This window comes from Nilaparvata lugens, chromosome 8 (genome assembly GCF_014356525.2).
Source record: "Nilaparvata lugens isolate BPH chromosome 8, ASM1435652v1, whole genome shotgun sequence".
In the NCBI taxonomy this organism is placed as follows: Eukaryota; Metazoa; Arthropoda; class Insecta; order Hemiptera; family Delphacidae; genus Nilaparvata; species Nilaparvata lugens.
In genome coordinates, this window is record NC_052511.1 from 33,858,198 (window position 1) to 33,883,148 (window position 24,951).

Consider the following 24,951-nt stretch of genomic DNA (forward strand, 5'->3'; position numbering starts at 1 on the left):
TCCAATGAGAGATGTGATTGTCGGCCCAACAGCCAATAGATTTTACTGTATTTGAGTCCCAGCTCGCTTCTTTTCATCTTGATATGCTCTTTCCATTACAACTTGGCGTCAAGAGTCATTCCAAGGTATTTTGCTGTGTTGCTGTGTGGTACTACATTCCCATTCTGATTTATTCAAATCGGATCATTGATACTTTTGTTTGTGATGTTGATTTCAATGGACTTCATCCCATTCAATTGAATTCTCCATTTTTTGGTCCAGTCACTGAGTTTGTTGCTCGCATTCTGTAGTTTTGTGGCTGCTTCTTGTACTGTTTCCCCTTCTGCCAGTATTGTAGTATCATCAGCAAAAGTAGCAATTGTCACTGTATCCAATTCAGGAAGATCGCTTGTGTACTGCACATAAAGAATTGGTCCAAGAACACTACCTTGTGGAACTCCAGCACTTATTTCCTTTAATTCAGAGACGTCGTCACCTTGTTTTACTCTGAAAAATCTGTTGGTTATGGATGATTTTAAAAGTTTCAAAAGTTGAGTGGGAAGAATTTTATGAAGTTTATTGATCAGTCCTTCATGCCTCACTTTGTCAAATGCCTGTGCAACATCAAGGAAGATTGCTGAGCCTAAACATTTTTCCTCTAATGAATTCTCTAATACATTAGTGATTCTATGTACTTGGTCCAGGGTTAAGTGCTTCTGCCTGAAACCAAATTGATGGGCTGGTATCAGATTCCTGCTACTTATGATGGGAGTTAATCTCTTCATTAGCAATTTCTCAAAAAGCTTTGAAATTACAGGTAGGAGAGATTTATTATATCTTCTTCAGGATCAATTTCTGATTGAATGTTGTTTGGCTTAAAAATTTCTTCTAGATGATTAGCAAATATATCTGCCTTTTCTCTGTCATTTCTTGCCCAAGTACCATCTGGTATTGGAGGGGATTGTGATATTCGTCGCTAAATTCTTTTTGTTGCTTTCTATAATGAATAATCTGTACTGGTATCAGCTGTCAAATTTTGAAGGTGAGTTATTAATGGATTCCTCAGTTAGCTTGTGTTTTGTTTTTCAAGATATTTTTGTCAGCAGGAAAACGAGACTGTTGCCATATTCTTCTTGCCCTTCATTTTTCTAAAACAAGTTGTCGAATCTCCAGGGGGTAATTGCATTCTTTTGTTTTCCTGGTGTATTGTCTGGTGTTTTTCCAGGCTGATTTCTGGATTTGCCACATGAAATAAATATACTATGTTTGCTACAATATTTGTTAATATACTATGTACTATTCTACACTTACAGGATCTATAGTGAGGTCCACGTTATAATGACAGTATTTGATCAACTTTGGTTTTGCTATCCTTGTCTATCATTCGACAAAGCCGGTGGTACTATCTTTTTCTAGGTCCAAAACGATGCCAATTATGTTTTTGACAGTGTAGAAATATTATTAATTAATGCAGAGAATCGGAATCGCTATTCTTCTATCTTTATCCACTGCCATTATAACGTGGACCTCACTATAGTTACTAATTTGGACTTTCTGAAGTAAAAATGTTTTCTAAAAAAAATATAAATAAACAAAAATAAGTTTTTCTTGCTGAAGTATTTTCTCGTGAGATCAGCTGAGGAATAACCCACACATGCACTCGCTCACTCACTTCCATTACGGTATCGACAGACGACAAAATTTCCAGATGTTTTTCCAAGGACGTATTTATCCTTTTAATGTCCTTCAGCGAGTTATCCCAGGGTTGAGACCCAGTGCAATAGAATTTTCATATCATAAACCTACTTTTTTCAAATTTCGTGAGAATCGTTAGAGCCGTTTTTGAGATCCGGTCACATACATATATATAAACATAAAAACATATAAACCGAAATTGCTCGTTTAATAGTATTTTAATAGTTTCAAACGGATCTCGAAAACGGCTCTAACGATATTCACGAAATTTGAATCATAGTAGGTTTATGATATAATAATTCGATTGCACTAGGTCTCATCCATCGGAAAACTCGCTGAACGACATTAAAAGGATAATTCATCCTTGGAAAAACAGCTGAGACTTTCGTCGTCTGTGGATGATAAAAAAGTTAGTGAGCGAGTGCGTCTCTGGAAAATTAAAATAATTATCTCATCCCCGAAATTCAAAAGCTGACTTATAGCCAGCTGTAAAATATAAACACGATAATTTTAAAGAATTGTGTTTATCAATAAATAAAGATAACGAGTAAAGCTTGGCGCCCCGATATTCTACGTTTAAACAGAAATCAATCAGCTTTTCGTTTAAAACCGGATGGTAACACATAATAATGGACACGTTAAGCGGACGGTCCCGCTTGCCTCAAAAACAGTCTTTAGGTAATGTCAGAGGCCCTGAAATTGATCAGGTGCGACCTGAAAACTGACACCAGACTTGAGCCAACCAGGTCACAAGATATTTATTCATTTATTTATTTATTTATTTATTTATTATTTATTTATTTATTTATTTATTTATTTATTTATTTATTTATTTATTTATTTATTTATTTATTATTATTTATTTATTATTTATTTATTATTTATTTATTTATTTATTTATTTATTTATTTATTTATTTATTTATTTATTTATTATTTATTTATTTATTTATTTATTTATTTATTTATTCATTTATTCATTTATTTATTCATTTATTTATTTAATACAGAACAACAAAGACTACAGGCATTGAGCCCAAAACAGTCTTCACTACCATTTACAATCGAATAAAGTAAGTTAATAAAAGAAATAAAAATAAGAGATACAGTACATGCAATTCACAAATACATAAGAAAGTTGATAAGTATGAGGACAGCATAAGTAATTGAAAGTAATTCGAGCATAAGTAATAAATACAGAATGAAGATAATAAGTTATGAAAAGAATACAATTGAGCATAGAAACAGGTTAAGGGAAAGCATGTGCCACTGTGGGAAGAAAATTGAGGAAAGCAGAGAAGAAAAAAGAAAAAGTTTTAACAACAACAAACAAGTATAAAAGTTAAGGGATTTATCATTCCCCCATCTTCGTCTTTGTTACCTAAACGTGAATACTTATTGGTTTATTTTTGTACATACCATACTCATTTTCTAATAATATTCTAGTGTTAAATTAAATAAAGTATGTTTAAATTCTCATTGCTTCAATGTCTGGATGAATGGATTTTGTCAATGTCCGGAAATCCGGGATTTTGCTATTCATCCATCCGGATGAATGAGAATGCAGCAGTAGATAAATTAAATTTTCTACCCTCGACCAGAGAAATTGATTGTTTGTTTTTAGGTACGACGATTGATTTGTTCCGCGGCAAGGCGGCGATGATCAGAGACCAGGAGGAGGAGAAGTACCCGACGCAACTGTCCAAGCAGATCAAGTTCGGCCGCAAGTCGCATGTGGAGTGCGCGCGCTTCTCGCCCGACGGCCAGTTCCTCGTGTCCGGCAGTGTTGACGGATTCATCGAGGTCTGGAACTTCACCACCGGCAAAATACGAAAGGATCTCAAGTACCAGGCTCAGGTAACCAACCAGACACCGTTCAATCCGATACTGAAAGCAACAGTGTATGGGCAGCATTGCTCAATTGGAGCTGTGAAGGAGTGATAAACCCCTTTACTGTCAAACTTTAACATATTAATTAAAGCTAGAATTTAATTGCTCATTAACCAAAGTGTTGGATTGCAGTAAATTACACTAAAATTACTCATTCCGTTTTGGGCTAGCGCCTGTTTTTCCATAGAAATATTTGTAATTCAGTAAGTTCAGTTTAGTATAGTTTTTTCGTTAACTTGTCTCTTTTCAATCCGTAGGTATAGAAGATTTGGGCTAGCACTTGTTTTTCCATTGCATACTGTAATCTTATTAAATTAATTAATTGCATTTCAATTAATTGCATTAATGTAATCTTTGTAATTCATAAGTTTAGTTTAATATAGATTTTCCGTAAAAAAACATTACAAATTGGCAAGACTGCCTGTCATGTTCAGATCATGGTTTATATCAGTGCTTGAATTTCTTTAAATTATTGTGTTTACCAGTTGTTTTACGGCGTTTTCTGAATTGGATGTGATTCACATACCATTTCTCACTGAACCTACCTGATTATTTCAGTATAATCCGTGCGTGAGTATTCTGAGTGCCGACTCCACAAGCACCTATACTGTATTCTTCACATAACATCTCTTCTTCCATAGATCAACACGATTTTACGTGAATATTATCACCTGCACAGCTGTTGTTTATCTCAACCCACCGGCCGGTCGACCCTGACAACCTGAGATGATCATTTGAGAATTTCCCCTCCTTGTGTACAATCAGGTGTGACGTCAATACAGAGGTCTGCAACAAGTTGCCCCTTCCCCCTGACAAGATTAATGCCAGCCATCGCATTACTGAAGAAAGCTGGTCAACTGTAGTTCGTTCGTCCAGAAGGAAAAAACGTAAACCACTTACTCCCGACATCATTGATCCAGATGATATCAAAGAACAATTGCCTCATCCCAATAAAGCAAACACACCAATAGCAGATAAAAAATCGAGAAAACTATCTAGAAGGGCAAAAATTGGGTGCAGGAAGGACGCACCATTGTGTGTTATGAGCAAGACTAAAGCACTATTAGTGAGTCGTTTTGCACCTATCACAACTAGTGATGTGGATCGGGAATATTCCCAGTGGGAAGGAACTTATGATTTGGCAATATTTCCGGGAATATTTCCGGGGCAAAGAGATTTTGGGAATTTATGGAAACTTATAAAATTGTTCTAAAAATGATTGAAATTGATCAATCCCACTCATATTTTAAATCAATAAATCATCATTCTATTTGATATTGATCAAGCTCAGTCACATTTTACATTGATATAATCAATAAATCATCATTCTTTGAGCCTGTTTTTGCTCACTCACTGTCTTTTAAATACTTGTATAGTCCAGTCAATGAAAGATTATAGAGGGAAATTTTTGGAACACAATTTTTGACTCCGTAGCTCTTTTAAGGGTAGTAAGGGGGTAAACATATCAAAAGTCCTCACTCCTACCTCCTGTGCTAAGGTGGGGGGGGGTGGTTTGCCATAATTTGTTTTTCTAACAATATGCGCCTTTCGGAAATTTTTGTCTAACACAATCATAATATTAAGCTCACAAATTATCTTACAAGTTTCATTTCCAACATTTTCCCATATCTCTCATAGTTTTCTAGGTATGAGCTCTCTAGGTATCACATTTTGAAGAAAAACCCTTCCGGCTCCGATTTTTTCATCTTTTTGGCCGTTTTTTTTTCATTTTTCACATTTTTATAACTTTTTAACGATTCATTGAAAAAATCTGCGCTAATCATGGGCTCATAGAGCATTATATTATTTCCAATTCCATCTATGGTCTCATTACTTTACGCATCTCCCAACGATTGTTGCAGCCGTTATGGTGTTGAGTGTGAAATCTTCAGTTCAACAACAATAGCTCAATTGCTAGGGAAATTGGCAGGGAATGTTTGGAACACAATATTTAACTTCGCAGCTTTGTTTGAACTAGTGAGAAGGTGAACATATCAAAAGTCCTCATCCCTCTACTCCTTGAGCTTAAGGGATGAGGGTAGTTTAAAGTTGCATTTTTTTATTTCTGGCTGACACGCATGTAACTGGGAAACAATGCATTTCAGCGACATGGCTAACTGAGTAAAAATGAAGCTAGATAAATTTCCAACAAGTTTTGTACAGTAGAGTTTTGTGATATCTTCTTTAGTTTTTGAGATATCAACTTTTAAAAGTATAAATTCTTTGAAAAGACAGTTATTCTTCCAACTTTTTACACTTTCAGGGCTTATTACTCAACAACAATGCATCGAAAAAATGTATTTTTTTACACAGGAGGTAGGTGTGAGGACTTTCAATATGATTACTCCCTTGCTATCCTTGAAAGAAGAGCTACGGGGTCAAAAATTGTGTTCCAAAATTTTCCCTCTATAATCTTTCATTGGCTAGACTATAGGAGTATTTAAAAGACAAGTTATAGAGCATTCAGTTCTCTTCAATTTAATTTATTATTTCATCATTTTATGCATTCCATAAATTTTTATAGCAGTTTTAGTGTTGAGTGTGGTAGGAGTGAGGAATTTTTATATGCTTACCCCCTCACTATCCTTAAAAGGACTGCGAGGTCAAAAATTGGGTTCCAAACTTTTCCCTCATCTTTTCCCTATATCTTTTTGAGCATTCGTTGCCCGGACTAGTATCTTATTACAAATTACCTAAGTGAGCCTCAATGACTCTTGAAAGGTTGTGAGCTTTGGAATTATTTTCTTTTTAATATTGAATTAAACTCGAGTATGTTCCTTGTTTTAGTTAAGCCTATTTTGCTGTATTTTATAATTTCTAATTTTTAGATTTATATTTTACTCTAATCTTTATTTAGGGGGTCAATTATTTCTGTGCGGAGAAATTGAATAAAATCATGCAATGAAAGTTAAATTACATTCAATACCTTGTTGACTTTGAATACCTGATTTACAGGCATTTATTAGTAAGTAAAAAAATCTTATTCAACTTGTAAGACATGGAAGTAGCATGATAATAGTGGTGAAATTGAATGATCTATTGAGTGCTCATGTCTCCTTTCAGTCTATGAACTTCAAATTACTGTTTTCTTTGAACTTATTACAATTTATAAATCACAACAACACTGGAAGTTGAAGAATTGTTGAAGGAGTCAGTTGGTTTCACTTTTGTCTCCTGCACAAAGCTCAAGTCCAAGTATCCTAAGTGCTATAGCTCTTTTCATGTTCTGGTCTGGGCTCAGTGTTTTCCGGAAATGTCAAGTCCAGATATTTGGCCAGAAGGAGTTCCAATACTTCCATTTTATGGTTCAATTAAAGACAGACTGCAAAAAGAGGAAGGAGATCAGGGACGCAACATCGTTCCCAACTTGTCTGTTTATGCAAACAATGAGAACCCATCTTTGGAAAAGAGGAGAAACGAGAACTCACAATGAAGTCCCTCAGTATAATAATTATACTATCAGAATGCACGCGGCTTGAGAACCAAGTCTTCTGAATTTCTCACATCTGCAGCTGCAAATGATTTTGATGTGGTGGCTATTACTGAAACATGGCTTAAGGAGTCTCATGTCAGTATTGATTACTTCCCTGACAGCTACTATGTTTTTTGAGCTGACAGAAGGTATGAAGTGGGAGCGAAGAGGCGGCGCCCTTATGACAGTTAAAAAAACCTTCAATGCTCACTGAAGGCCTGATTTGGAGTTGATACCGGAAGTGGTTTGGATAGAGATTAAACTGCTGAATCACCTACTTTTAATATCAAATCACTACTTTCCACCCTCATGTACTCCTGCAACCATGAGTACGTATTTCACTGATCTGGAAGAGAAGCTTAGTAACAGCTGCCATGAGATCATCATGCTTGGCGATTTTAATGCTGATTCAATCGACTGGGCTCACCTCACTCGAATTCCAACAGCCCACTTCTATGCCAAGCAGAAAGGAGAAACAGTACTACAGTTCATGGACTCCCTCTGCCTTGATCAGCTGAATACTCTTCATGAGAATGGTCGCGCACTTGACTTAGTCCTCACAAATACCAACAACATTAGTGTTACTTTTGCTGATGATTCTTTTGTGACTCCAGATGTCTATCACCGGCCTTCATCAGTGTTACCGAGTCAAATAACAACACCAGATAGAGCACCAACCACAATATTTATGATTACAAGAAAGGTGATTACTTTGCACTGTACAATATGATCAGAGACTGCTCGTGGGATGAGATTCTGAATGCAACTGACTCAGAATCGGGAGCTCTCAGGTTTAATCAGAGGATCATTGAAGTTATGGATGCCTGCATTCTCAAGAAGAACCTCTTACCATCAAAATATCCACACTGGTTCTCTCACACATCAATAAGTCTCCTTAAACAAAAGAAAAAGGCCCACTACAGATTCAAGAGAAGTCGACAACCTGAAGATTACAGCCGCTATTCTGAACTCAGGACCACTTTAAAACACCAACTCCAAGTCGACGAAAAGAGAATGATCAAAAAGGCTGAGAGTGATTTGATCTTCAAACCTTCCAACTTCTGGAAATATGTGAGCAATAGAAGAGCCGAATCTAAAAGTGCTCAAAATATCACTGTCAACGGTCAAGTCATTTCTGAACCAAAGCAGATGTGTGATAGTTTTGGTGAGTACTTTGCCTCAGTCTACCAGAAGCCCACCAATGTCACAACTCAACATGATTTTCACAGAATTGATGATAGAAACCAAACTGTATTTGGCACTCCACACCCACCTGTGATGATGTTATCTTGGGACTTAGAACACTGAAAGGTACATCATCTACTGGACTCTCTGGAATACCATCATTTGTACTGAAAGGAACGGCTGCCCTAATCGCTCCGGTGCTGGTAAGCCCCTTCAACCTCAGCCTATTGGAAAGGGTTTTCTCAGCCTCATGGAAAAAGGCTGCAGTCGCTCCAATTCGGAAGAAAGGTCGATCAACAGATGTTTCCAACTTCAGACCGATTTCTGTTCTTGATGCAGTGCCAAAGCTGCTGGAATTCTCTATGTACAAATACATCTACAACAAGGTGAAGCATACTATAACTGAGTCACAGCATGGTTTTCTATCAGGTCGATTCACCACCACAAACCTTGCAGGCTTTCTCTCTGAGGCTGGTCCAACTGTTGAGAATCGTGGTCAGGTTGATTTGATATACCTTGACTTACAGAAAGCCTTCAACAAAATGCCACACAAGATACTGATTTACAAGCTTCCCAAGTATGGCTTTGATGAGGCCATGACGCAGTGGATTCTGTCCTATCTTAGTGACCGCATATTCTGTGTGCGATTGCATGGTCTCAAATCAAGAGAATTCGTAGCAACCTCTGGTGTGCCACAGGGATCCATCCTCGGGCCACTGCTATTCAACATTTTTATGAATGATGTGGTTGACTCTCTACAGTGTAATGCACTCCTCTATGCCGACGATCTAAAGATTTATAAGAGTATCCAGTCTTCTTTAGATGCGTATTTGTTACAAGAGGACATAGAAAGAGTCAGCAGTTGGTCCAAAACCAACTTAATGCCCATCAACATTGACAAAACAGTTTTCATGACATTGACAAGGAAGACTAATCCATTATTCTATGCTTACATGATAGATGGAATACAACTGAAGCGAGAAAACACAGTGGTTGACCTTGGAGTTACATGTGACTCAAAACTTCTTTTCAACGAGCATGTTGACAAAACGGTTAGTTAGGCTCGGAGAAAACTTGGCATGATGAGCTGGATCACCAGAGAATTCAAGTCCCCACGTTCGTTTTGTTTGCTCTACTTCACATTAGTGAGGAATGTCCTGGAGTATGCCTCAGTGATCTGACAAAGAGAAAGAATCACTTGAACACAAAGAATCGAGGCTGTCCAGAGAAAGTTTATGTTGTGTGGAAGGTATTTCCCCCAGTTTCAAGGACTGCAGTTCCAGTACCGGGCGGAAGGCCTGCTATCTGACAAACTTAGAATCCTTGCAGTGGAGAAGGAGGAAAATTGATGCAAAGTTTTTCCACAAATCTTTGCATGGAGTTCAGGGACACTCTGTGGAGAGTGTTGGAGAGTGTTGGGATTGTTGTGCCATATCATGCGTTCAAGAGGCACCGACCCTTCAAGCCATGCATCAAAAGTGATGTCTCTCCAGTAGAAAGATGCACCGAGATCGCCAACATCTTGTCACCAGCTATTGACTTTTTTTACCACAAATCGACTTCACAAGGATGCTGAGTGCCCTTCGAGAAAGCTTTGACTGAACTTCAACTCAGCTACCATCCTGACGTGTGCAGCATACTAAGGCAATTTCTAAGCTGTTCTGCTGCACTAGATAACCATACAAAAAACAACTAATTGTTATAATGTATATCTTTGTAACTCACTTCTTGTTTTTTTTTTTTTGTTCAAATAAATAATCAAGCAATGATAGTATATGCCATGAGAGGAATTTGAATTGAATTAGTATTGAAACTGTGTCAGATTCTGTACATCAGATTTTTATTTTGTAAATTGCATTTTTCTTTTGAAATAAATATCTTTCTGTCTATATGCCTGTCTGAAACAAAATAAAACTCTTGAGTACATTATTCATTCATTAGATAAAAAAAGATCAAAATTGGTAGTACAAAAGCTAGCCCAAAACCTCTTCCTGAATTTATTTCATTAAATTGTCCAAAGTAGGTGATTTTTCGCCTTTTAAGTATAAAAGGTGAAAAAAATCAATCATAATTAAGACTATCCTTTTGATTTTCTCCAGTTATTTTTGGGCTAAACTTTTGAAGCGTCTTGGAATTCATCAATTTTGCTCGTAATATATCAAGCAATCTTGATTGTCATAAAACATTACAATGCTGAGACAAGCGTCAGTAAAAGATTTAAGATATCCATCCAGTTATGTAGAAAGCAATCACATTCGAAATAATAAATTTAATTCAATGTAAAAAAACAATTTATCACATAATCATTTACCAACCTAATCATGAAACAAACTAATAATAATAATAATAATAATAATAATAATAATAATAATAATAATAATAATAATAATAATAATTTCCTTTTTCCTTCGTCCTGGTACCCCCAGAAGAAGGGAGTTTATTATAGAAAATATAACAAACAAAAATGAAAAATACACTTATAAAAAGAAATCTTACAAACAAAACAAATGAAGAATAATAAAAAAAAGCAAGAATGACAAAAGATAAGAAGATTCCCCCCCCCCCTTCAGTAGAACATTTCAAATATTATAAACCAGACGAATTATAAATTCTCCAAAACCTTCTAAAGAAGGTTTGACTGGAGGAGTCAAGTTTTACATTATATTAAAAAAACCATAGGAATAGTACATTGATACAATCAATCAGTGATCCCAAAATAATAATTTTCAATTTAAATCATATCAAAAGAGAAATAGTTGTCAATCTTGGGTAGAAAAAAAAATTAATTGATACATTGATAATAATTCATTTAATTGTATTGTGTAGCAATAAAATAATAAAACAATGGGATTTCAGTTGTTGCTTATCACAAACAATAATACACAAGAAAAAAAATATAATATATATATATATATATATATATATATATATATAATATATATATATATATATATAATAATAATAATATATATAATAATAATATGATAATAATATGATAATAATACTGAGAGTCATGCCCACATAAGCGCTTAGGCTTGTGCGTGGGTAATGAGTGAGAGGGATGATGATGAGAGATTACGACTAATTTTTAGGTAATCGGGACCGACGACTTATCGTCTCCTCCGAGAGAACTAAACTCTTGGGTTTTCCTAACTCATCGATAATAAATCAATCGATGAATTCGTCAATTCAGTAAAAATGAATTTCCCTATCATACTTCACACCTGTCAAATACAACAATTCAATGATAAAAAGATAAAACTGGCGCACAAGCAAAACGCTCATGTGGGCATCATCCGCAAAAAAATACAATCATAAGACTGAAATTAGTCCATAAGACATGAGAGAAATTCCATAATATTTCATAGAAGCCAAGATAACTTTCATGAGAGTGAAAGTAGGGTTCAATAGTTGATTTAATGTGATAACATATTCAATAACGTATGTGAAAAAAGGTTGTTTAACCTTTTTAACACGATTCACTGGAGCAGCGTAGTAGTAATACTGTTATCTTATTTCAGGACAATTTCATGATGATGGAAGAGGCAGTACTGTGCCTGGGATTCAGTCGTGACTCGGAAATGTTGGCGAGTGGCTCGCAAGACGGCAAAGTGAAGGTGTGGAAAATCACGACCGGTCAATGTCTGCGCAAATTCGAGAAGGCTCACTCCAAGGGCGTCACCTGTCTTCAGTTTTCACGCGACAACAGTCTCGTTTTGACGGCTTCGTTTGACACAGTTATCAGGTTAGATTCAACTAATTATATTCTGACTCGTAACTCGTAATGTAACAAACAAAGATGCCGAAAGAATTTTTCAAACTTTTAATTGAAATCTTGCAAAAACAGTCTCGAGCTATTTATTTATATTTCATCTGACACTGTTATGGGGTTGGATCGAACAATATTGTATGACATATGAATAAATGTTCACAATCTTTAATAGTGCTCTATTATCTACTATCCATTTACATTCAACAGCATTTAGTCTTTGGTAATCTATAATATAATAAAGAAAAGAACTGGCTTATGCATGTAGAGGATAGAAAATACACGAATGACGAATTAACAGTCTGAAATACTGAGCTAATTAACTTGAAATTTTGCATATTCGTTCTTAATATTCACCGAGGAAGATTAAAGGCCTATTCTCAGTTCAGTACGTCAAGTTTTCAATTCGTCATGCTTCTAGTTCGAGAAAGGTAATAGATAAAATAGTGTATTCAACGGCTTCTACAAGCCCTTGCGGAGCACGGGTTACCGGCTAGTTAGTATTATGTGTAATCTGGGTTTTTGTCATTGTCTCAATTGATGAATCGTACTTATGGATAAATATTGTTTCGTCTCTCATTATTTCCAATGTTATGTTGCAGGATTCACGGACTAAAATCTGGCAAATCTTTGAAAGAGTTCAGAGGACACAATTCTTTTGTAAATGACGTCATATTCTCAAATGATGGCCACAACTTGTTAAGGTGACGATCCATTCTCTTCTTTTGATATGATAAATAAGATTCAAGTCGACGGTTTTGCATTTCTCTTTATGTTAAAATGTTTATATGTTGCGTATTTACGGCGAAACGCAGCAATAGATTCTCATGAAATTCGACAGGTATGCTCCTTTTTAAATTGCGCGTCGACGTATATACAAGGTTTTGGGAAATTTTGAATTTTAAGGATAATATAAAAGGAAAAGGAGCCTCCTTCATACGCCAATATTAGAGTAAAAATCAGACTATAGAATTATTCATCTTAAATCAGCTGTCGAGTGGATTATAAATTGCATGCAATTCAATATCTCAATGTAACGTCAGCTTAAAAATCAGCTGCTGTGTTGACTATTAATTGCATGCCTCATTGAATGCAATTTTTATGCACCATAAAATGAACTATTGATTGCATGCAATTAATTACTAAAATAACATAGTATTGTCTCTCGACCTTTCTCTGCTTTGAAATCGGGCTGACCTGTTGCCAGTATGTCTTGAAGGAGATTAGCTTTTGATGTTTGCATTTTTGATACACCAACCCCAACAGCCATTAGCCGTTTTCACACCGATATCTCGCCGGCACGACATACAGACAGGATTTAATCTGATGGACATTATAAGAGGAGGCTGTGGTTTATAACTGCGCGAGGTCTACTGTTCACAGAACTACTAGTACATTCTGGGAATATCAACAGTTTTCATCACTATATTTTTCCAGTAACATTCTGATTGGTGTTGTTATTGTATCGATTTTGTCGTCCACAGCCCAAAACTGTTACTTCCCCAAATTTTGATTTATATTGACCGACCAAAGAACTAAGTAGTAGAAGAAAACTTCAAGATTAAAACTGTCCAAAAACTGTGCCCAGACCGGGAATCGAATCAGGCACCTATCCAATTTAACTGCAATTTTTTATTAATCTTCCATCTATTAATTATTAATATATTTTTCACTGTGAGGTGATGGTGCATTATGATTCAAGCTATTATAAATATATTATTTTTTCACAGTGAACCTGACGGTGATGAATTTGAGGTGATTTATGAATCGAGCTACCATTAATGTAATATCGTTATGATTTGTTGACAGTGCATCATCGGACGGCACAGTGAAAGTGTGGAGCGTGAAGTCGACAGAATGCCTGAACACATTCAAGTCGCTTGGAGCCGGCGACATCACCGTGAACAGCATCCACCTGTTGCCCAAGAACCAGGAGCACTTTGTCGTCTGCAACCGCACCAACACAGTCGTCATCATGAACATGCAGGGCCAGATTGTCAGGTCGTTCTCCAGTGGTAAGCGAGAGGGCGGTGACTTTGTCTGCTCCACTCTCTCGCCCCGCGGTGAATGGATCTACTGTGTCGGTGAAGATCTTGTGCTCTACTGCTTCTCTGTATCATCCGGAAAACTCGAGAGAACTTTGAATGTGAGTATCGCTTTCTCATTGATAACAAGCAGGTAACCCGTGCTTCGCATAGGGGAAAATTTGGTGTTTTAAAATGCAATCTCCTTATGTCCTGAAAACACAAAAAATAGAATAATTATTCATCATTTTGTCAAAATTACGTGGATAATTTCTATCAGAGATGAATATTATTAGCAAAAAAACATGAGTTTGGTTGGTCTCGAACCCGCAACCTCTCATTAAATCAAATCAAATCAAATTCTTTATTTACACATTGTTGTACAAAAAAGTGAATTGTATCAAATAGTGTATCATCAAAAATAAAATTGAAACATATATGCCTTACAGTAGGCCACTACATCAATCATGTATATTATGAGTAATTTCTTATATTATTGTAAGGTTCCATTATAAAAAAACACTATAAAATGCCCATTTACCAAAAAATAAAAGATATCTTTTTTGAAATATCTGCGATTTCTACACTTTATTGCAGATGGCAGGTGATTAAAGAGCCCGATTCCCATGTAACCAGGCTTCTTCTCAAAAAGCCTTAACCTATGTGAGACAACACACAAGTTACCCACCCTTGTCTCTAGTATTGTGTTGGTGAACCTGTGAGTTTGTTGATAAATGTTCTTTATTATCATATGTTAGCAAGAGTAATTGATAAATATAGATGCAAGGCGCAGTCAGAATACCCTGAGTTACGAAAGCTCCCCACAAAATTGACCAAAATCAAGTCCAGCAAGGCATCTAACAGCTTTTTCTGTATGAGAAAAATGTTATCTAAATTTGTTTTACTGGCGCTACCCCAGAGTTCAATGCCGTAAACCAAATACGAATATATTAGTGAGTATTATAAAGTTTTTCCAGTACCAGGTGGAGTAATTTTGATTATAGTGCGTAACGAGAATATACTTTTTGAGATTTTACTAATGAGATTCTCTATATGCGGCACAAAAGTGAGCTTGCTGTCCAGTAGCATTCCAAGTATCTTCACTACATTCGAACTTTCTATAGGTTGAGATTCAAGAACGAGCATTGGCTGAAAGATCAAAGGCTTATTTTCAAACATAATCATATTGCATATTTGTTTTTATATACACTAAGGTTGATATCATTGAAATACTGGGCCACATTATTGCTATTTAGATTCATGTTCACCTCTACACTTCAAGACACTTATCGCTGAGTGGTATCTTCAGCATACAACTGCATACAACGTCATCAGCATATCATCAGCATAAAGAGTCACCCGTGCTACCAATTACGTCACGGAATAACTTAGGGAAAGCTCTGTTTGGGCTTTTATCGTAAACTTTGAATTGTAGTATGTTTTTATTATTAATTTTAAGATTGATTGATTAATATTAATGAAAATAGGCCTCATACCATCCACCGTAAAATTAGGTCTATCGATGAAACTAGGCCTATTACGATCCACAGTAAATTAAGAATCTTTATGCAAAATTTCAAGTCAATCAGTTTAGTTGTTCAAACGTGATGATGAGTCAAACATGTATTTCGTATTCCATACATGTAAAAGCTAATTCTTATCTTTATAATACTATAGATACCGTAATTTAATAGTCAAATTCTTGATTACATATTCTTCAAGATAAGAACAGTAATAAATGTCATTCATAATATTGGTAGCCTGGAAGATTTAAAATTATACAAATGTTGTTTGAAACGTAAAACCTCCCAGGTGGAAGACACTAAGCAAAACTTTTGTGACTTTGAGATTTTCCAATTTGCCCACCAGATTTTCATTTTTTAGTGCGATTATTATTTATTATTCTCATTATTGAGAGTTAGTTTGGAGAAAAAGTTAGTGCTGATTTTCGTAAGTTTTAAAAATTTCAATGACATTGGTCATCTAGAGCTGATTTTCATAAGTTTTAAAAATTTCAATGACAAAAATCTATAACAAGGTGAGATTAGTTTTGCTAGAAAGGTAACAAAATATACAATGGAAGAAGTTGATTGATTTCCTTTTGGTTTGAATGAGTATCAACCAGAAACGCCTTCTTTGTTAGTCACGCCATATTATTTTTCAGTTATCTATTTTAAAAGCCTTAATTCTTATATTGTTTTCAGCTCAAACTGATAAGTATTATTATTTAATTACAGTATATTATGTAAGATTGATTGTATAAAGAAAATGAATCCGATTATCACCATTTTTACAAACTCAGGAAATATTTTCTTCATTCGCAGCTTGAAGACATTTTCATGTTATCATAACTTAATCAATTCGTCTTTCCATACTGGTTTCGGTTTTGTACAATATCATAATATTTAATTTAATTTGCAATAATTTTATATTACGCTCAAGTTTTTTTCTAGCTCAAATCAAAATTAAACCCCGTGGATAGGAAATTGTCACGTATCATTCCTGTCTAAATGAAGTCTCTCTTATTCCTAATATCATATAAAAACATATAAAGCTCAGAAACTTAATATTGGAGTAAGATCTTTTCACAAAACCTGAGAAAATTATTCAAATGTCTTCAAAAATTATTGTTGGGCTACAGTGTAATTCTATAAAAATGATTTATTTTCCCACTAATGATTTACCAAGTATTAATTATTGTATTATCACATTAATATTACAGGTACACGAGAAGGATGTTATTGGAATATCGCATCATCCTCATCAAAATCTGATCTGCACTTTCAGTGAAGACGGTCTTCTTCGGTTATGGAAACCATAATTTCATAATTTATTTTTTATAAGACCTTGTGTGTATGAAAACTTGAATCTACCTTATTACATAATTCATTCACTGGCAGTATGTAATTTAATTTGTGTTAACTACAATAACTTTTGGATAGAATAAAACAAAAGAAAGATTTTTCTATTGAAAAGTGTCATTTGAAACTATATTGGTGAAATGATTATTATCATATTTCTTGTTAGTCTCTGATAGTATTTTTAATTTCTTATAGTGTATGACTCACATTGACATTGCAATCAATATAGCTTAGAGGATAGGTAGTATTGTTTTGAAGACTTTGAGATACTACCATATCAACAATGTTGTTAGTTTGATAGAAGTGACAATGGGCCATGTGAATAAAGTTGAGAATTTGCTTATACTTCTAAAATATTGAGCATAATATGCTTCATCTTCTATGAATAAATGTGAGCAAAACCTTTTGCTCATCAAAAAAATAGTTTGAGCATTTGATCAAAAGTAAAGCTTATGCTCAAGATTGTATGAATAAACTAGAAAAATTTGCTCAACTTTTGAAGCTATTCAACTATTCATATAAAAATGAGCAAATTCTTATGCTTCTACCTAATGCTCATGAACAAAACCTTATGCTCCATGCTCATGAGCATATGCACAGTTTTTATTCATACGGCCCATTATCTCAATTGAATTCACAATTTTAATCATGGATTGGCTCCCATTCATTAATCTTAATTCTTACAAATTGTATCATTAATCATTTGTGACTCTCAAGGAAAACTCCCTGCCGTGTTTGAATGTTGCAACGCACACAGAAGTCGGCCTGTCTTCATTTATGTATGCTCACGTCTGCATACAGACGTTTGATTTTCTCTCTATCTGTTGCTGCATGCATTCGCATTTAAGGTGGAATTCCTAAGCAACGATTAGCCGCGCTGTATTAATTGTAGTAGTCTATCATTGTATATTATTGTAGTCTATATAACATGTCGACTACAGCCCTTAATACAGCCGTCGTTAGAGTCGTTGCTTGAGAATTCCACCTCAGGGTGTAAACATAAAATGTACTCCATACTTTTGTAACATTATATTTCGGAATAAACTTGAATTCTGTAGAAAACCATTGTTTTACTGGAAATAAGATTAAAAATTGAAATTATTAAAACAAAAATAATATTATTTCAGATTTGTAACTATATCACTACAACACAACTCTTCTACTATTCTAGAGAATGAATGGCGAGTAGAAACATTGCGTTTTCATTGTATCATACTCCCAACCAACCTCATTTTGTTGATTCCTCATTTAAAACTCATAGGAACCTCAATAAAACACAAAGGGTTAAGAGGGAGGGAGGGCCGACTGCACTCTTCAGGTTAAAATAATGGCTGGCTGTCTAGCTACATTACTTTTTATCAAGTTAGGCATTCATGCACGGGAATCTATAAGTTAATAAATACAATAGAACCTTTTGGATAATGTTTTTATTTATATAATGAATATTTGTAACAAAAATAATGATAATAATAGTGGACTTATCGTCATCCTTTGCCCTTTTTCTTGGAGCCGCTGCTTTGGCTGCTGCTTCCCCCACTACTCTGCGTGCTCTGGTCGCTCCCTCCTTGTTTACTGGCTCGGCTCTTCAGCTTGGGAATCATATTGCACAGGTAGAGCAGAACCGAGTCTCCTAAACGAAACCGCAATAATTCAGTTGCTACAATAACAATGTTACCCTCTGAACATCACAACTAATGTTTCATCCTGAAGATTTTATTCTTGTAAGTTGTAGTGGGGGTGAAACGGTTGTAATAAACCACTGTACTTGAAATTGACACAACTATCAACTTATTACAAAAAATTAAGGACACTCAAATTGAAAAACCAGAGATTGTAAAACTCAAGTTCAATTTACTTCGTTTACAAATACAATGACACTCCCACACTATTACCAAGTGCATAAAAAAGACAATGGGCGCGTGACTGTGGATGGCTATTATGCCACCACTCACCTTCAATTTGTGGAATAAATTAAAATTGAACGTTTTATTAATTTTGAGCGAGAAAAATGAAATTTGAGACTGGAGAATGATATAAATGAAAAGTGAATTGTGACTTGTTTTGGCCCCTCCTTTTCGAGCGGAATAGATTTTTTTTTCAATTTCTATTGCAATCTAGTCTAAAAAGACTAATGAGCAATTTTTTCCTAATATAATAATGGGTTACATATTAATAAGATAGGTAGTTCTCACCAGGACTACTACTTCTAGCAACTAACTTGAAATTATTGACAAAAGATAATAATATTAATTAAGTTATGTATAGAAGATACACATTCACACTATCAACACTGCTCTGCTTTTGACACTTTCACTTCACAGCACCACACAATTCGAAGGGTTTGGTCCGCTTCAATCTGCGCTGCATATGTGTGTTGTCAAGAAGCTGAAGTAACGTCGACTTCTTTATTTTCATGCCGTTGGATCCTGTCTGCATGCTTGCGTGCGAAGCGCCCAATCTCTGTTGCAATGAACTCCACGTCCAGGTCTCTGTGGATGTCGACGTTCCGGCTGAATCTTGGAGCATCGACGATGTTCCTCAAAACTTTGTTGTGAATCGTTGAATTACATCAACATTGCTCTTGCTGGCACAGCCCCAGAGTTGGATTCCATACATCCATGTAGTAGCCCAGTCAATGAAGTGTTATAGAGGGAAAAGTTTGAAGACAAGTTTTGACCCTGCAGTTCTGTTTAGGGTGGTTCAAAGGTACCATTTTTTGGTTTCTCGCATATAAATTGAAAATTATGCATTTTACAGACATGACTATTCTATAAGATATTAACTTGAAGCTTACATAATTTCCTACAATATTGATCCAACAACTTTTTCTGTATCTCTTTCACTTTTCGAGATATCCGCTCTAAAATATGTAACATTTTTGAAAAAAACATTTTCCTTCAATTTTTTGCTCTTATAACTTTTCGAATATCGATGGGAAAAATCTATGCTGATCATGAGCCTATTGAACATCAAATTCTCTTCAATTTTATGTATAATTTCACAAGTTTACGCCCATCCCCACGAATGTTGCAGGGTTGCAGCAGCTTCAGTGTTGAGTGTGATATCTTCAGTTATGCAAAAATAGACCAATAATCGACAAAGGAATTTGGAGAGAATGTTCTGAACACAATTTTTGACTTTTCAGCTTTCATGGGACCAGTTAGGGGGTGAACATATGAAAAGTCCCCATCCCTACCCCTTGTGCTAAAGGGATGTGGGTGGTTTAAAAATTGAGCTTTTCAATGTTTTGCTTACACGCTCATATCTTGAGAAAAATGCGTTCAACTGACAAGACTAACTATTCAGAAATGAAGCTTGATAAATTCTCTACAATATTTGTTCTGTGGTGATTTGTGATATCTCCAACAGTTTTCGAGATAATTATACGCTCTTAAAAGTGTATTCCTTAGTCAATTATTGGTTTATGTTAAGAAGTACTATGCCATCTAGTAGTGATTGTGTCAACTACTTGAATAATTGAAAGGCAATTACATTCCCCTCCCCTCCTTTCTTGACCATGGCTGGGTGCGAACTAGACCAGTTCTCGTCTAGACGTCTCCAAGTCAACACATTCGTGTCATCTTGCGATCTTGTGTCATTTCGTGACGATCTCACCTCAACTTTCCGTAAGTTTTCTCACCTATGTTATTACAGTCATTGCTTACAAATTAGTAAACTCGGTCCTCCGTAAATTGTCATTGTGCTATCTCTCACATCATGGTCCAATCGCGGGCTATGGATAGAATTAGTAAGTTCGGAAAGTTGTGTTAGGTACTAACGTTTATAACTCGTGAAAAAGTGTATTTGTGTCTATCATTACTTATCAAAGTATTGGTTACTTGCTCAAACGAGCATAAAAGTGAAAAAGTACATACGTGGTTTTGTTTTCAACAAAAACATTACAAACGTTCAGTGTAGTGTTTGTTATTTCGTGATCAAGTTTCAAAGTTTTTATCGATCAGTGTTTCGATATTCCAACCGTGTTATTCAAAAAGAATACAAAAATCTGTAAAGATTACCATTTGTTTCACGTCGTTACCGGTATCGTGTCAAAAGTTATTGAATTTCACAAATTTTCCTGTTCTTGGAATTTGCATAATGACGCTTTCCACCATTACTTTTCGTTTTCGTATCCACCCGTGTTCGTGTCAATTCGTGCATCATCGCGATTCATCGGATCAACTCATCATCGGCAGACTTCGGATCTACATCTCCAGGTAAAGCACATCGGGTCAAGATTCTCCTTCCCCTCCCCTTTGTTCATCTCTCTAATTGCATTTCATTCCGTAGCACCTAAAAGCGCTGTTATGCCATTGTTTAGTTGCTCTCGCCAGCATTAGTTATTGTCATATGCAAACGTAAACAGATAACAGGTGTATGATCTGGATGTAAAGAGCAGTGGACTTTGGTAATAAATTAATGAAACAACTAAGAGTGTTATTTCTGAATCTAACCCAATCATACATAAAGTTTTAAATGATTGTTGTACATTCAAAATTGATCAGAAATTGAATGCAAAACGATCATTAAAGTTACTGGTAGCTAGATAGCTTAGGGAAAATTAATTAATATATGAATACTAGGAAAGGTCAATGCCAAATGAGAACAATAGGTTTATAATCATACACAAATATATTTTGATAAATCAAAGATTGGTGCAAGAAAAAACTTGAACATACAAAAGTTCTAGAAGTGCAAGTAAACATATACTGAGTCAAGAATGATTGTCAATAATAATGATTCAATTGATGAAATTCAAAAAAATTAATATCCACACTTTAAAATGTGATGTTTTTCAAATGTGAGCAATCACCAATCAATGTGATGCTAAAATTTCTAAATACTTCTGAGTTGTAGTTACAAGTAAGCAAAATTTCAAATAAAATAGATGAGAACTATAGTATTAGAAAATATTAAAAAGGATTGAGTGTGAAAACCTTCTAATAAAATTTGATATAAGTGATGTCACTGGAATGCAATTTTAACGAGAAATACAATACTGATATACAATCTTGAAAGTGACTTATAATGCAGTTATGACTTATAGTGCAGTTAATGAAAGTATAATTGAATCAAATCTAATTGTAAAACTTGAATTAATCTTCAAAATTGAATACGATGTAATATTTGAATACTGAGTCACTATGAGAATACTGAGAATACTAGTCAGAGAGAATTTGAATAGGAATGAAGTAGCTAAAGGTGATAAAATATCTAGTCATACACCAGATGGTTTCAATGATTTTTTTATTGACAGTATAGATGAAAAATTGCGTTCAATAGCAGATCCTGTCCATGACGTTTTTCATTATCTTGACAATTACAAAAATTCAATGCCAAACTCTTCAAAACCCTCTTTCTCTTTTCATCTTACTAGTGTTGAGCAGGTTCATAGTGTAATACTATCCTTAAAGAATAGTGCTTGTCTTGATGTGTATTGCTTGAATTCTTACTTGTTGAAACTGGCTTCTCCCCATATTTGTGAAGTTCTGTGCTCTCTGTTTAATGATTGTATTCTTGATGGCGTTTTTCCTAATTGCTTAAAAATTGTCAAAATAATTCCTCTTTTCAAGAAAGGTTCTGCAAGTGAGTATAATAATTTTAGACCGATTCTATCATTCCAGTTATTTCTAAAATCTTTGAGGTAATTTTGTATTGTCAGATTGTTGAGTTTTTTGAAAATAACTCATTGTTCTCCGATAGTCAATTTGGGTTCAGACCTAATAGAAGCACAAATACAGCTATATCTGAATTCATGGAAAACTGTATCTATTCTATTGATGAGAAGTGTAATCTACTAGGCAGCTTCTATGACATGAGCCGAGCTTTTGATACAATATCTCATCCCATCTTATTACAAAAGCTCAAATTCTATGGTTTTGATGACATGTCAACCAATTTAATTGCCTCTTACTTGAGTGATAGATTCCAATCTGTTTTTTATGATGGCTGTTTTTCTAATTATTTAAAAGTGTTATCAGGTGTTCCACAGGGTTCCACACTAGGTCCTATCCTCTTCATTATATATGTTAATGATCTTCCTGCAGCAATCAGTTGTAAAAATGTAAAACCATTTATGTTTGCTGATGATTTAGCTGTTCAAATAAAAAAAAATGGTCTTTCTGGTAGCTTACATACGGTTAATGAAATAATTGAAGATTGGACAGCTTCTAATTCATTGTGTCTTAATAAGGAAAAAACTCAACTTTTGGAATTTGGATTTAGATTGCAACCTGACAATGCAAAGTTTCTCGGTATTGCAGTTCAAAGCAATTTAAAATGGGGCTTACACATCAAAATATTATGTGGCAAACTGTCGAAGGGAATTTTTATGTTAAATAGATTAAAGTTCATTGTTGATAAGAGTGTTTTAATTTCAGTGTATTTTGCTTATCTTCATTCCCATTTGTATTATGATGTTGTTGCCTGGGGTAATGATACGAATGTAAATAAACTATTTGTGTTACAGAAACGAGCAGTAAGGGTCATTGCTAATGTGAATAGCCGTTTTCACTGTGTAGATTTATTTAAAAAATTCAAGATTTTGACAGTACCAGCTATTTACATTCTTGAATGTCTTATGTATGTAAAAATTAATTTAGCAAGTATTTCTGTAAATAGCAACGTTCACAATCATTACACTAGAAATTCTGAATCGCTTAGAGTGAACCAGTGCAATTATGCAAATACATTGAACTGTTTTAAGGAGTTCGGTATAAGAGCTTATAATAAGCTTCCTGCACATTTAAAAGAGCTAGAAGTTGGTAATTTTAAAAGAGCCATGAAAAAGATGTTAATAGAAATATGTCCATATAGAAAAGAGGAGTTTCTAATTTGAGGGTATTTTGTTTGATGTTTGTATGCTTGTGTTTGAATTTTTATTTCTATGAATGTAAATACTTTTTATTTACCATGTTAAATTTATTATGACGATGCTATGCATTTGTATATAAATGTTTTTTGCAATAAAGAAATCTTGAATCTTGAATCTTGAGATACTAAAGATAATATGTAGCCTAATGTTACAAAGATTCTTGTGAGTCCAGATTGGAGAATAGACTTAAGAACAAATTGATTGAGGCTGTTAAAATTGAAATGATTAACTAGAGTTTGTAAAAAAAGGCTTGGAATTGCCAAACGTTAATATTCATGATAAAAATTCTTACAAATCCAAACAAGGGAATGGAACTAAGAACCAAAATAATTGAAGCTGATAATTGTAATTGTTCTGAACAAAGCTCAGGCTAGAGCTACTAGAGGACTGTAATTTACTATTCAAATTATCAAATTCAAACAAGGAGCAAAATTTAATCTTCAATTTGAGCCAGGTTATTGGTACAGCTAAACTCTGCATTAATGAACAATAAAAAGAGCAAAAACTCACCAGATTTAATCCAATTTTGTCTACTTGCCCTTCGAAGCCTTTATTAGGTGTTTTGGTCAGATTTGAGGTGGGAAGAAATCTGGGAAAAAGATAGGTTTTTGCTTCCAGGCTGTTTTTTCACGTTCAACTTGCAGGCTGGTTCTGTACTATGTTTGAACGAAGCTCAAACTGATTCTTTATAAATTCAAAACTGATGCAAATTAATTCAATTTAACACTATTTACGCTGTTATATTTATAATTCACACACACGACACTTAAACAATCAATTACTAGAAATTTCCGATGGAAATTACATGACAAAATACAAATTTGCTCTTGCACAAGACGACGGGCTGATAAATCAAGAACAACGACTGAACAAGAATGACTCGGGCTTTTTTCTCCTCGACAAACCAAACAGCTGGACGATCGACACTAGCGCACAAGCCTGCTACGGGCAGAACTGTAGTCTGGGATTTGGCGCTAGAATTCAAAAAATGCTCTGGCCAGACCATACCCCCGCCTCTGAAAAACTATTTTTCAGCCAAGTTACAAAAACTGAAAAACCAAAGAAAGGAAAAAAAATCCAGACATGCCGAAGAAGAACAAAAAAAAAAACACCAACACAAAAAAAAAACAACACAAAGAAAAAATGCAACAAGCACAACAACTATTGAGTTGGGAGTGGATACAGTTTTGTAACTGGTCTTTT

The 24,951-nt window shown here is 34.8% G+C and overlaps 2 protein-coding genes across 3 annotated transcripts in view; one reads left to right on the forward strand and one right to left on the reverse strand.

Moving 5' to 3' along the window:
• The window catches only part of LOC111057088 (WD40 repeat-containing protein SMU1), a 37,629-nt gene extending 19,693 nt beyond the window's left edge, over positions 1–17,936 (forward strand). The window contains exons 6-10 of the mRNA XM_022344554.2: positions 3,298–3,530; positions 11,742–11,965; positions 12,592–12,693; positions 13,799–14,135; positions 16,736–17,936. Coding sequence (XP_022200246.1) covers positions 3,298–3,530; positions 11,742–11,965; positions 12,592–12,693; positions 13,799–14,135; positions 16,736–16,834 — 995 coding nt within the window. The 3' untranslated portion in view covers positions 16,835–17,936. The remainder of the gene's footprint in view (positions 1–3,297; positions 3,531–11,741; positions 11,966–12,591; positions 12,694–13,798; positions 14,136–16,735) is intronic.
• LOC120352707 (signal recognition particle 19 kDa protein-like) overlaps positions 17,191–24,951 on the reverse strand; it is a 32,437-nt gene continuing 24,676 nt past the window's right edge. For both annotated transcript variants that reach the window (XM_039434607.1, XM_039434606.1), the window contains one exon: positions 17,191–18,504. In XM_039434607.1, the coding sequence (XP_039290541.1) occupies positions 18,359–18,504 (146 nt within the window). In that variant the 3' untranslated portion in view covers positions 17,191–18,358. The remainder of the gene's footprint in view (positions 18,505–24,951) is intronic.